General features: G+C 39.2%; 1 protein-coding gene across 1 annotated transcript; it reads left to right on the forward strand.

Moving 5' to 3' along the window:
- Positions 1 to 9,189: 9,189 nt before the first annotated feature.
- On the forward strand, positions 9,190 to 10,363 carry LOC148555350 (uncharacterized). Its single transcript, XM_088490634.1, has 2 exons — positions 9,190 to 9,533; positions 10,336 to 10,363. Exons 1-2 carry the CDS (start codon positions 9,190 to 9,192, stop codon positions 10,361 to 10,363), a joined length of 372 nt encoding a protein of 123 aa, XP_088346760.1.
- The last annotated feature ends 3,959 nt before the right edge of the window (positions 10,364 to 14,322 follow it).

Genomic DNA, 14,322 nt, shown 5'->3' on the forward strand with positions numbered 1-14,322 from the left:
TTGATCCTTCGTCACCGGAGGGTGGAGGGTACCTGCAAGAGACTCCGATGCTTAAGTTAGCATGGGTATTAAACAGGGTTTTAGTAGAATCAGAATATGAGTTATACCTGGGTGCTCCAGTGTATTTATAATGGTGTGGAGTGACCTTTTTAGATAAGATAAGTTAGTTATCTTATCTTATCTTTATCTTTTGGTGAGGTCAGCTTATCTTCAAGGGAACCGCCTTTCTCTCTGTAGGCTTAGGCTACCTTTGGATTTGGGTCGTGTTCCTTGATTTTGGCCCTTTTTTGGGCTTTCTGAGTGATTTGGCTGAGCTCTTTGAGAAGAGTTCGGGTTGTCTTGACCTGAAGAGGTCGGTCGCTTTGTCTGTAGACTATCCCGAGTCGGACAACTCGATCCTGGGTATGAACAGTAATCAAAGCTTAATCACTAGTTATGAACTTTAAATAGTAATTAGAGAAGATTAGAAAACTAGTGGAACAACAAAAATATCAAATAAACAAGTTTTCAGCAAAATAGAGGTCAAGCGTACGCATGCCCTGTCCCGCGTACGCACAATGACAAAAAGGGGTGGCCACATACGCAACACCACACCCGCATACGCGAGTGTCCCAAACAGAGGGGAACCCCTACATCGCGTGTTACAAGTCACGTATGCGTGCCTCAAAATTGAGTTCCCACGTACGCATACTAGTGCCCGCGTATGCGAGATCACATCGCAGTAGCCAATGTTTGCGTCGCGTGCACTGCTCCGCGTACGTATACCTTATAAGATATGTGAAATAAAACTGTGTTCAAGGTACAGTGATCGTTGCTCATTTTATGTATCCTTTCAAAAGCCAAAGGCTTACATTCAGAAATCCAAAATTCTTTTTAGGGTAAAGTATACTTTTTGTCCCTAAAGTTTGGTAAAAGTTTCAAAAATACTCCTAAGTTTTATTTTGTTTTAATTTTGTCTCAGAAGTTTCTTACTTGCATCAAATATACCCTCGATGGCTAAATTTTTAAAAAATTTGAAACCAATCTAACAATAATGCATGAAAATAATGCTTGACTTGCTTGTATTGAGGGTTGTTCTTATGAAATTTTTATTGAATTGGTCTTAAATGTTTTGAAAAATTAGCCGTCAGGGTATATTTGATGCAAATCGAAAATTTTTGGGACAAAATTGAAACAAAAATAAAACTTAGGGGTATTTTTGAAATTTTTGTCAAACTTCAGGGACAAAAAATATACTTTATCCTTCTTTTTAAAGGAGAAATCAGTTAATTCTTCAAAATCCAAAGCCTTTTTCTTTCTTATAAAATATTAAAAGTTTTCCCTAGATAGTATAAATGACCAACCTGTTCCAAGTATAAGTTCATTAAGTCTATGCTGAACCAGTTTGATTTTTCATACTTTACTAAAGCACAACACAAACCAGTCACGGCCTCCGGCCCATCACATAAGCAATTACGGCCTCAGGCCCAAACAACTCAATCAACATCCAATTTACCAAAAATCCAACTAATTTCAGTCACAAACACAAGTAAAGAGGTTCAAACACAATCAAAGTAGTTACATCAAGTATAGCTATTAGCAGTTAAACATAATTATTCACATAGGCAAACCAATTACAATATACACACCCGAACAATGTCACATAGATGCATATGATGAATGCATGTCCTATTGGCTGTAATATCATATTGTCGGTTCAACTGCCAACCCGACACATTTCCATGGGAATGTCACTTTCGGTTATGAATATAAAAGGGTAACCTCCCCAGGAATATAGTGCCCGGCCACTCTTGTGACTCGAAAGAATGTGAGCGAGATTCTCTACCACTGTAAGAACTGGAGTTTTTCACGTAAAACCATTTTAATAAAATAAATTTAGTGCCCGGAATAGATCAAAATCTAGAAGTTTTAAATTGAAAATATAAAGGTGAAATTTGGTTTCAATAAATTTTATTGAGTTGGAAAATGTATCTTCTTCGAAAAGTTTCTGTAAAAATACGTACTAGCGCTTAAGCTGGCAGTACCGGCTCTAGTCTATCCAGTACCGCGTATTTTAGAAAATAATATTTTGGAAAATTGATTTGTTGTTTTGAAAAGGCAAAAATAATTTAGAATTGAAAACCGGACACCAATCTTAAATGTTTTGGCCCAAAGTGGGCCAAACAAACCAAAAATGCTAACGGGTTGGACCGGACCTAAACCGGGCCTAAGGCCCAACATATATATGCTCATTTAATGATCTTTGAGCTCATTTTCCAGCCCAAAGAGAGAGAGAGAGGCGCGGTTTGAGAGAAGAGAGGAGAAGAGGTGATGTTACTATTTACATCCACCTTCCGTGAGCCATAACTTGAGCTATAGAACTCCGATTGACGAGCTGTTTATGGCCACGCGAAGCTCTTGTCAAGCTCTTCATTTCTATCTAAGAAAATCAGGTAAGAACTCGAAGCTCACACCCCAGTTTCCTGCCCTAGTTTCTGTGCGTTTTTGGTTATGGTTTTTGAGGAGATTTTGTGGTTTTGGTTGTTTAGGTTATCTCTAGTAGCGGATAATTGTTGGGAATTGTTGATAAACCCCATTTTTAGGATTTATCATATATAGAATCTAAGGATTTTATCAATGATCTTCCACACTTATTCATATAAAACTGCGTGATTTTGTGTTCCTTTTCCCATTTGGCTCATAGATGAAAATATGCTTCTTTTGCATCAAATTGATATATTGTAATCCCCCTCTATTACCATTCGATGCCTTGATCTGTTTGTTAAGTGGATTTCAGAAGTTACACGGCAAAAATGGCTAAGAGGAGTGAAGGAAGCATGCATAAATGGAAGGAGCATGGAATAAATTAAAGATTTGAAGTTTGGACATGTGCGCGCACGCGTACCTTGCGCGTACGCGTGGATGCGTACACCCAGAGCCAGCGCAGTGGAGCTGAGCAAGGAGCCAGCACGCTTATATGGCTGGGCCATATTCCTATGACGCTCGCGCGCACTGTACACCTGCGCGCAGATCGCAAAAGACCCCAGGTGCGCGTACGCGTACAGTGCGCGTACGCGCCGATGTGCGCACGTGATTTTTTAAAAGGAAAATGTGCCCAGCGATTTCAGGGAGTCCCAGGCCCTGTTTTGGAGCAGAATTTTAGAGGGAAAAGCTTGAGAAGACCAAGGATTAAGAGTGTGAGGACAATTAGTCATAATTCTAGATATTTTAGAGAGTTAGTTACATTTTGTTTTTAGAGAGAGAAACTCCAACTTCTCTCTAGGATTCGACTTCCTCCATTGCAATTCTCCTTTGATTTCTTGGTGAGATCTATTGCTAATTCACTTTTGTTTTGATACAAGTTGTAGACCTACTCTTCCTCTACTCCTAATTGATGCTCTTTTGATTCAATCTCTTAGATCTAGATTTGTTTGACATTGTTACCTTGATTTTGGATTAATGAATTGTGTAATTTCATTCAATTGCTTGACTGTTGATGATTGTTTGGATTAGATAGCTTTAATTCAATTTTCTTCTCTCAATTACATCATATCTTCTATGATTGCCTACCAATTGTTTGTGATAATGACAACCCTAGCTATGGAGTAGATTTCTCTTACTTGGCTTAGGGGTTGAGTTATTGGAGACACTTGAATAGTGGATATCAAATGTAGATTATGAATTGAGAATTGCTAATTGACTTGGAGTGCACTAAAGCTAGACTTCCCTAGGGTGAGACTAGGACTTGTGACTCAAGTTAGTTACTCTCACTTGACTTTCCTCCATTGTTAGGGGGTTAACTAAGTGAAGTAATAATCAATTCTTATCATAATTGAAGGAAACTATAATGATGGAACTTCCAATACTTACCCTTAGCCAAGGCCTTTATCTCAATTAATTGTTGTTTACTTTTGTTAGCTTGAATTCTTGCACCAACTCTCAAAACCACAAAAGATCTCCTAATAAAAATGATGTGCACTCTAAAGCAATTCCTAGGGAGAACGACCCGGGATCAATACTCTCAGTCATAGATTTTAGAATTGTTTGATGCGATATTTTTATGTTGGTTAGACTATACTCACGATTGGATTCATTGTTAATTTCTAACCGGCATAAGAATATTTCGGTTCATCAAAATGGCACCGTTGCCGGGGAATTTCTTATGTGTGCCATTCTATTGGTTAGTGTGAATATGTTAATATGTGAATATTTGCATTTCTCTCTTGATTGATTGTTTGTTTGATTGTTACATAGGATTAGATTTTTCCTAGATACTAATTGATGTCATGAGCTTCTTTTCCCCTTCATTGTATGACGCAATCACTACCAAATCCGAGCTTAGCCCCATTTGATCCGGAAATTGAAAGAACTTTGCTTCATATTAGGCAAGCTCGGAGGCGGTTAACATTTGAGGAAGGTGAAAAGGTTTTTACCAATTCACCAACCACATCTGAATCGTCATTTAATGAAGGCACTAATTACTCTTCCGTTGATACTACTAATAGTTCTTCCTTCGATCTAGGTTTTGACAACATGGCCGCTCCAAGGAGAGTTACTCTCAAGGAAGCGGGTGCACCGGATTTTGTTCTCCAACCTCTTCATGTGCTTCATCCCAACTTGAATGCAAACTTTGAATTCAAGACCGCTTTCATCAATCTCTTACCAAAGTTCCATGGACTTCCCTCACAAGATCCAATTAGACACCTCAAAGACTTTCATAGTGTATGCTCGACTACTAGGCGGGAAGGATCCGATGAAGTGGCTATATGGTTGTTTGCCTTCCCCTTCTCTCTTAAGGGAAGAGCCAAGGAGTGATTCTATACCTTACCTAGTGATGTTGTGTCCAATTGGGACTTTCTTAGAAGAGAATTCCTTCATAAATTCATGCCCGTGGAAATGACGGACAAGCTAAGGAAGGAGATCTCATGTATTGTACAAGGCGAGATGGAAACTTTATATGAATATTGGGAGCGATTCCGCAAACTTGACTCATGTCCCAGCCACATGATTGACACTCAAGTATTGCTTAGCTATGTGTGCCAAGGCATGAGGGAGCAAGATAAGAATTTATTGGATGCTTCAAGCAACGGTTCTTTGTCTAAGTATAGGACAGCGGAGGAGGCATGGCAACTCATTACTGACTTGGCCGAGTCCACTCAACATGCTAGACGGAGAGTCAACCGCCCAAAGGCCGTGAATGAAGTTTCTTCTAGTGGTGAGACCGCTACCCTTACTAAGACCTTGTGTGAAATGACAAGCCTTCTAAAGCAACTCCAAGTGAATCAACAATAACCTCCATCCCAACAACAACCACTACCTCCTCAACACCAACAAAGCCAACAATTGGTCCCCAAAAAGTATGTGGCATTTGCTTATGCTACTCCCACTACACGGATGAATGCCCGAGTCTCCAAGAAGATAACACTCTAGCGGCTACCCACAACTTTTATGATCGCTCCTACTATGAATGCCCCAATCAAGGATACCATTCACAAGGGAGCAATTACAACCAAGGGTACCCCCAACAAGGAGGCAATTATAACCAAGGGAGTAATAACTCTAATCAACAAGGGGGTAGGGACAATGGAGCAAACCAAAGTTGGAACAATAACACCTCACAAAACTGATACTCACAAAACCCTCCGAACCAACAACCGAACCAAGGAAAGAACTACCAAACCTATATACCACCTTATAGACAACTACCTCAACCAAACCAACCCCAAGCACCACAAATCACATACCATTCCACCTCTCCAAATCAAGATGACACACTCCGGTCCATACTCCAAAGACAAAAAGAACTCCAAAACACACTCAAATCAAGTCTCAATGGTCTCACGTCCACCCTCCAAGCTCTCATTGCTCGCATGGAGCCACCTTCTACCTCCACTCCTCAAGCCTCAACCTCTAGTGCCATACCTTCTCAACCTCTACCCAACCCCAAGGGTGGCATCAACGCCGTAACCTTGAGGTCCGAAACTCAATTAAAAGAGAGGGACTCAGGCACCTAGCCCATTAATAGTTGCTCAAGAAGAAGATGGAGTTGAGATAGAAGAAATAGAAGAGGAAGAGGAAGCACATGTGATAGTTGAAGATGAAGACCCTCAACCAAGGAGTGAAACCCCTAGAAAAGAGAAAATCTTAGAGAAAGTGGCTCAACCAATCCCATTTTCTACATTGGCAAGAAAGGATAAGAAGCGTGTAGAACTTGACCCAAAAATGGTAGAGATGTTCAAAAAAGTGGAGGTAACTATCCCCCTCTTTGATGCCATACATCAAGTGCCTAAATATGTGAAATTTCTTAAAGACTTGTGTATGAACAAAGATAGAATTCATGAGTTGGAAACCATTCCATTGGGGAGTTCTATTTCGGCTTTAATGGGGGCCATTCCGAAAAAGTGTGTTGATCCGGGTCCTTGCTTAGTCTCTTGTGTCATTGATGGAGTCCAATTCATTGATTGTATGTGTGACCTTGGTGCATGTGTTAGCATTATGCCTCTTTCCGTTTATCATCTATTGAAGCTCCCACCGTTGAAGCGGTCGGCGGCTAGGTTTGTCTTGGCGGACAAGAGCATAATAACCGTGACGGGTATTGGTGAAGATGTGTTGGTCAACATTAAGGGTTTGATATTTCCCATTAATTTCCATATCATTGAGATGCCACCAAGTGAATCCAAAAGGGCATCATCTATCCTACTTGGGAGACCATTTTTGAGGACCTCTAGATTCAAGTTGGATGCCCATTCGGGAACCTACTCATTTGAGATAGATGGGAGAGTTGTAAGTTTTAGCCTAGAAGAAGTAAGGTACCCACCGAAGAACCATTCCATATTCCGGTGTGATCTAATTGACAACATTGTGGCCGAAGTGCATTATCCAAAGCTAGAAGAGAAATATATGGTTGAAGAAGATAGTGAAGCTCCAAGTGAAGAAGTTCAAGTGACAAGCCAAGAGCAAAAGCTAGAATTGAAGCCACTCCCACCCCACCTAAAGTACTCATACCTTGATGAAGCCCACAAGTTCCCGGTGATTATAGCAAGGGAACTAAATCCTCAACAAGAAGAGAAGTTGCTAGTGTTTTGAGGAAGAACAAAAGGGCAATAGGGTGGAGTTTGGCGGATCTAGTGGGGATAAGCTCCCAAGTGTGTGAGCACCAGATCTTTTGGAAGAAGAAGCTAGACCTGTGAGACAACCTCAAAGGCGATTGAATCCCACCATTTTGGAGGTTGTCAAGAAAGAGGTAACACGGTTACTCGAGGCGGACATCATCTACCCCATTTCGAATAGTGAATGGGTAAGTCCCGTTCAAGTTGTGCCAAAGAAGTCCGGGTAACCACAATCAAAAATGAAAGCGGAAAGCTCATAGCAACACGGGTGCAAAACTCTTGGCGAGTATGTATAGACTACCGAAGGTTGAATTCGGCCACTAGAAAAGATCATTTTCCACTTCCATTTATCGATCAAATGCTCGATCGATTATCCGGTAAATCCTATTATTGCTTTCTAGATGGCTATTCAGGGTACTTCCAAATACACATTGCTCTAGAGAACCAAGAGAAAACAACATTTACTTGCCCTTATGGAATTTATGCCTACAAGCGTATGCCATTCGGCTTATGCAATGCACCGGCAACTTTCCAAAGGTGCATGATGAGCATATTTGTGGATTTTCTAGAGCAATGCATGGAGGTATTCATGGATGACTTCACGATATATGGTGATTCTTTTGATCATTGCTTGGATAGCCTTGAAAAAGTTTTGGAAAGATGTACTAAAACCAACCTTGTCTTGAATTTTGAGAAGTGTCATTTCAGGGTCAAGCAAGGTATTGTTTTAGGACATATTGTTTCCAAAGATGGTATTTCTGTAGATCCAGTAAAGATTAATATTATATCTAGCTTGCCTTACCCCTCTTCCGAGAGGGAAGTCCGTTCTTTCCTTGGACATGTAGGATTTTATCGAAGATTCATAAAGGACTTTAGTAAGGTAGCATTGCCTCTATCAAGGTTTTTGCAAAAGGACATTGAGTTTGATTTAAGCAAGGAATGCATGGAGGCTTTTGACAAGCTCAAGGTAGCATTGACCCAAGCTCCCATTGTGCGAGAGCCGGATTGGAGTCGGCCATTCGAAATAATGTATGATGCCTCAAATTTTGCCGTGGGAGCCGCGTTAGCACAACGCGAGGGTAAGAATCCATATGTCATAGCCTATGCATCAAAAACACTAGATGGAGCCCAATCCAACTACACTACCACCGAAAAAGAACTTTTGGCCATTGTCTTTGCCTTGGACAAGTTTCGAGCATATCTACTTGGTTCAAAGGTGGTAGTGTACTCAGATCATGCGGCGTTAAAGTATTTGTTGGCTAAGAAGGAATCCAAACCGAGATTGATTAGATGGGTTTTATTGTTGCAAGAATTTGACTTGGAAATTAAGGATATGAGTGGTACGCAAAACCTAGTGGCGGACCACTTAAGTCACCTTGAGTACACAAAAGGCGATACCACTCCTAGTAATGATTCTTTTCCCTTTGAGGGCTTGCATGCAATCTCGGAAACTATCCATTGGTATGCACCGATCGCCAATTACTTAGTATCTCGCTCCTTCCCTCCTAATCTCTCCAAACATCAAAGGGATAAGCTAAAAAGTGAATCCAAATACTATGTGTGGGATGACCCATACCTTTGGAGATGTGGGGCAGATCAAGTAATTCGGAGGTGCATTCCAAAAACCGAATTCCACTCAATCTTGGAAGCTTGCCACTCCTCCGAAGGAGGAGGCCATTTTTGACCTCAAAGAACGGTAAGGAAAATCCTAGATTGTGGATTTTGGTGGCCAACTCTTTTCAAGAATTCTTCTCATTTTTGTAAATCTTGTTCTCAATGCATTAGATTTGGTAATATCTCCAAGAAGGATGAAATCTCCCAACAAACCATGCTATTTTGTGAGATTTTTGATGTGTGGGGAGTTGACTTCATGGGGCCATTTCCAAACTCTAATGGTTTTCTCTACATGATACTTGCCGTTGATTATGTGGCCAAATGGGTGGAAGCGATACCCACCCGGACGGATGATGCTAATGTGGTCCTTTCTTTTGTGAGAAACAATATTATTTGTAGATTTGGGTCACCACGAGCAATCGTGAGCGACCAAGGTTCACATTTTTTCAATAAGAGAATGCAAGGGCTGATGAGGAAATATAGCATCATGCATAAAGTAGCCACGGCCTACCACCCACAAACAAATGGCCAAGCCGAGATTTCCAATCGGGAGATTAAACGCATCTTGGAGAGGATTGTGAAACCCAATAGGAAAGATTGGAGTGCTAATCTCATCGATGCATTATGGGCCTACCGAACAGCATACAAAATGCAAATTGGCATGAGTCCCTTTCGGTTGGTATATGGCAAAGCTTGCCACTTACCAGTGGAGATAGAGCACAAGGCATATTGGGCTATCAAGGAATGCAATCCGAGTTTGGGTGGAGCCGAAATTGAGAGGAAGCCACAACTAGCGGAGTTGGAATGTTTGAGGCTTGAAGCTTATGAGAGGTAAACTAGGGGTTAACTAAGTGAAGCAATAATCAATTCTTATCATAATTAAAGAAAACTATAATGATGGAACTTCCAATACTTACCCTTATCCAAGGCCTTTATCTCAATTAATTGTTGTTTACTTTTGTTAGCTTGAATTCTTGCACCAACTCTCAAAACCACAAAAGATCTCCTAATCAAAATGATGTGCACTCTAAAGCAATTCGTAGGGAGAACGACCCGGGATTAATACTCTCGGTCATAGATTTTAGAATTGTTTGATGCGATATTTTCCTGTTGGTTAGAATATACTCACGATTGGATTCATTGTTAATTTCTAACCGGCATAAGAATATTTCGGTTCATCAATTGCCCCAATCCTCTTTGGACAAGGTAAAGTTTCTCATAAACCCTTGTAGTATTGTATGTTGTGGTTTCTAGGTTTTGATTTTGGTGATATATGTGTTGTTAGTTTGAGCTTTTGTGCTTTTTGGAGTTGTCTTGGCTTTTTGGTGGTTTCGTGCGTGGAGGATAATCGGCCAAGGTATGGTTTCGATTTTCTTTATATAATATGTAATGTTTCTAGACACTTAGGCTAGTTGACCTTAAGATAAGATTGAATGCTTGGGTGTATGCTTAATTGTATGTAAATTTGATGTTTGATGATAAGTTGTACGGAGGTGGATGAAGAATGTTGTGATTTATTTGTTGTTGATGAGGGTTATTGGTGTTAATGATATATTATGATGTTGGTTGATGTTGATGATTATGTATGTTGATTGTGGAAATATGAATGTTGATAATGATTGCTAATATTTAGGTTAAATGATGAGGAGTATGAATATTGATTTTGATGACTATTGTTGGAGGATGTGAGTTTTATGAGGATAATGTGATGAATAGACATTTAGATGAATTTGGTTAATGTCAGATATTGATTGGTGATGGTTATTGAAATTGATGAGGATTTGTAGTGGTTGTTGATGTTGTTGTTGGTTGATGTGATTATGAGTATTTATGATGGTTTTAGATGTTGATGATTAAGGGTTTTGGATGGTGTTGAATGGTGTAATTGGGATATTATGGATGGTTGAGTTGGGAGATGAATGGTATGGACTTCTATATTGTTTTGGTATTATTTGGGTTGTGATTAATTTGGTTTTGAATTGAGATTTTTGCCAAAATTGAGTTTTTAGTGTTTTTGGTAAAAATATATTTTTGGTGAACTTTGACGGGTCATAACTTGAGCCTCAGTTTTCAAAATTTGTTGGAAATTACTTTAAATTAAAGTCCATAGAAAACTATTTAAATTGATATACAATTTGCAAAAAGTGGATCTTTATGGAGGAAGTTATGATCATTCAAAGTTTGGTGTCAAAATCTGAATTCTGTGCATACTGCATAATTTGTGATTTTTGGTTTGTGTGCGCATGCACAGCCTTGTACGCACGCACACCCCTGTGAGTTTTTGAACCTGTGCGCACGCACAGTCTTATGCATACGCACACACAGGGGAAGGCTCACTGATGGGAGCGCTAGCACGCCCTGTGCGTACACACAACCAGCTAAGTTTGGCGAGCTGTGCGCACGCACACGTTGGAAGGCGCACTCTGTTGAGGGCGTTCGCACGCCTTGTGCGGATGAACAGAGTTGGAATTTTACTACTTGTGTGTACACACACCTCTATACGTACGCACACATTTGAAAACTTTCCTAGGCGTACGCGCGCACACCCCTGTGCGTACGCACATGCCTTGTTTTTCAACTAAAACTTTGTTTTTAACTATTTCACCTTCCCAACAAGCTTGTAACCTTCTGTGATACCTATTTAAGACTCTTTGGCTTATTTTTGGGTATTAAAACATGGGAAAAGGTCCTAAGAGATTTAATTTGGTATTTCTTTGAAAAGTTAGAGAACGGAGGTTTGGGTTTCTGGTGCATTGGGGATGGGTTTAGTTGAGAGAGAAGGAAGAGTAGTGAACTTGGTGAATACTGACAACAAATTGAGAACTGATGAACTAACGAGTTTGGAATGGAATTAAGAACTGATAATAGTTATTATGAGTTTGATGGATATTGAAGGAAAGTGTGCCAGGCACTATATCCTTGGAATGTTGAGAATTGATCATTGAAAGTGATTTGAGATGAGAATGGTGATGACTGGTGATGATTTAAGGTCAATGGACCTGTTGGATGTGGATAGTGTGCCAGGCACTATATCCCTGGAATGATTTATGATGAAATTGATGTTGTTGTTGCTTTCCTTCTCTGCCGCAAGAGTGTGTCAGGCACTATATCCTTGGACTGAGCATGCAAGTGTGCCAGGCACCATATCCTCGAAACGATAGTGTGCCAGGCGCTATATCCTCGGAACAAAAGCGTGTCAGGCACTATATCCTCAGACGTGGCAGAAAGGCGACATCCTAAAGAATGTGTCGGGTTGGCATTTATAGATCGACAAGTGATATCACGAGCCAATAGGGCATGCATTCATCATGTGCATCTTTTATGTGTTTTGTTTGCTTCGCCTAATTGCATCTCTTGCCTAAATGAATAATATGCTTATTTGCTAGTTATTTTACTTGTTGTACCTGTATATTACTTGTGTTTTCCTTACTTGTATTATTTGTGATTGTCTGGTATTGAGGAGGTTAGGTAGGCGGTGGCGAGGGGATCGCACGGAGGTTAGGTTAGCGAAGGTTGGGGGATACAGCGGTGTGATTAGTATTAGTTAGAATTTTCCTAAGGTTAGATAACCCTGTTTATGGTTTAAGTTCTTTATTTATTTAGTTTATTCTAAGCTTGAATATTCGTATTTGATGTGAAGTTCTAGGATTGCCTTCGGCGTCCCGAAGCCTTACATCTTACTTATTGGGCACTGTTACCATACTGAGAACCTCCGGTTCTCATACCATATTCTGTTGTTGTTTTCCCGGAGCCTTGGAATCTTTTTGCTTATTTTGTATTATCTCTCACTTTTGTATTTACTTTTGCCTAGAGGCTTACTTTGAGAGAAAAATTTGTATAAGTTGTTTTAACTTTCAGATGTCTGTATGGTCTGTATATAGCTAGCCGGCTTAAACTCCGCGAGCTGTGGCTAGATCCTCATACTATTATACTCTTATATTTTGCTACATTATATATATTCCTTGCGCGTTAAGTTTGTAGCTTCGTGAGTACGTTTTGTGCTTTTCAAATCCTGTTTTTGAGTTGTATCATTCATCAGGCTTCTAGAATATATTACTTCTATATATTATACGTATAAGCTTTAGACTTGTCGTAACCTTTGATTAACCTTTGCTTTACAACACGAGGTAAGGCTTAGGGTAATTAGGGTGTTACAACCACAAACCTCACATCTCAACGCAAGCGGGACGAACCCCGTCCCTTATGCCTACAACTCAGTGCACGCACGACGAACCACCGCCTTTACGCCTACCAAACAATATCTCATCAACATCAGATCTCTCAGCATAAGTGGGACGAACCTGACCCTTATGCCTACAACTCAGCGCAAGCGGGACTAAACCCTGCCGTTACGCCTACTGAACAATAACTCATCAATCTCAATAATATCCATAATCAGTCAGGATCAAATCATAATCAAATCATTCTTGGCCCATTTACTTTCAATAACCAATGTATTCAGTTCACATCTTGCTAAGAATCATTTTTCTTTAAAATCTTCCTTTCAAAACGGAGCCTTTTATGTAACATTTTTCCAAAACTTCTAAACAACTTCAAAACCATACAAATCTTGAGACTTTAGTGGAGAATGACCTATCTCAATTTGGTAATAAAACTCCACAGCGAATGACCTATCTCAATTCCTTAAAATCCTTAAAATCATAGCTCCTTGATTTGAATTAATTAAGATAGAATTTAAATCGAAACCAAGTCATGTAACCAAAAATTTCATAACCAATTTCAAAACCAAATTACTTAAAATAAAACCAATCCATTTAAATTAAAACCACTTTCAGATTCACTCTCAAAATGTCACAAATGGAATTATTCAATCAAATTCCAATTTCTTTTAAATTCACCAAACTCCTCCGAATATGATTCCTTAATCAAATTCAAAATATAAACCCCTTTCACATTTAATTCAACCTCAAAATATAATTCATTTCTTAATTAAATCAAAATTTAAACAAAATTTTTTTCTAAATAACTTGCACTCAAAATATAATACTTTTTTTAACTAACTTAAATAAAATAATATAATTCTCAAATTCATAATTTTCTAAATAACCTTTCAAATAAAGTCCTAGATTTTATAGAAATTTCGGTAGCACCTCTCGTAAAACTTACACTTTGCCACCTTTTCGGGTCCCAGCCAAACCATTCCACAACCACAACCCTTTCCAACGGGTTCAAAATCAAATCAGTTCAAAAATCAAGCTGATTCCAAAAAGCCATATCATTTTCATATCTCAAGGAAACCGATTCAAAATGAAATGATTTTTCAACAAATCAAACTCATTTTCAAAACTTTAAAGAAACAATTCAGCAATCGTCCGTTTAACAAAACTAAACAATAATCCAATCAAACAATCAATCATATTCCTCCAAAACAACCAAACAGTGCATAAGACTTATGCATTCACTAAAAAGTGTATTTCTCACATCAATATCCATTTATAAAAATTCTAAATTATAAAATTGAGTTTTTAGAAAAACTTACCTCGAAAATTCGAACCTATAAGCCAAGTGTATTTCTCACATCAATATCTCATTATCATTCTCACTTATGAACGCGTGCCTGACAACCACGTCCGTTCTATCTGCAATAGCTTGAGTGTGT

This window comes from Arachis ipaensis, chromosome B6 (assembly GCF_059453495.1).
Source record: "Arachis ipaensis isolate K30076 ecotype BB chromosome B6, ASM5945349v1, whole genome shotgun sequence".
Classification (NCBI taxonomy): domain Eukaryota; kingdom Viridiplantae; phylum Streptophyta; class Magnoliopsida; order Fabales; family Fabaceae; genus Arachis; species Arachis ipaensis.

What these genes read in the sequence shown, in the direction of transcription:
- LOC148555350 (XM_088490634.1), top strand. Translation starts at nt 9,190, where the DNA reads ATGCATAAAGTAGCCACGGCCTACCACCCACAAACAAATGGCCAAGCC. An exon ending in AGGCTTGAAGCTTATGAGAG is followed by an intron (nt 9,534 to 10,335) that starts GTAAACTAGGGG and finishes GCTAATATTTAG; the next exon opens with GTTAAATGATGAGGAGTATG.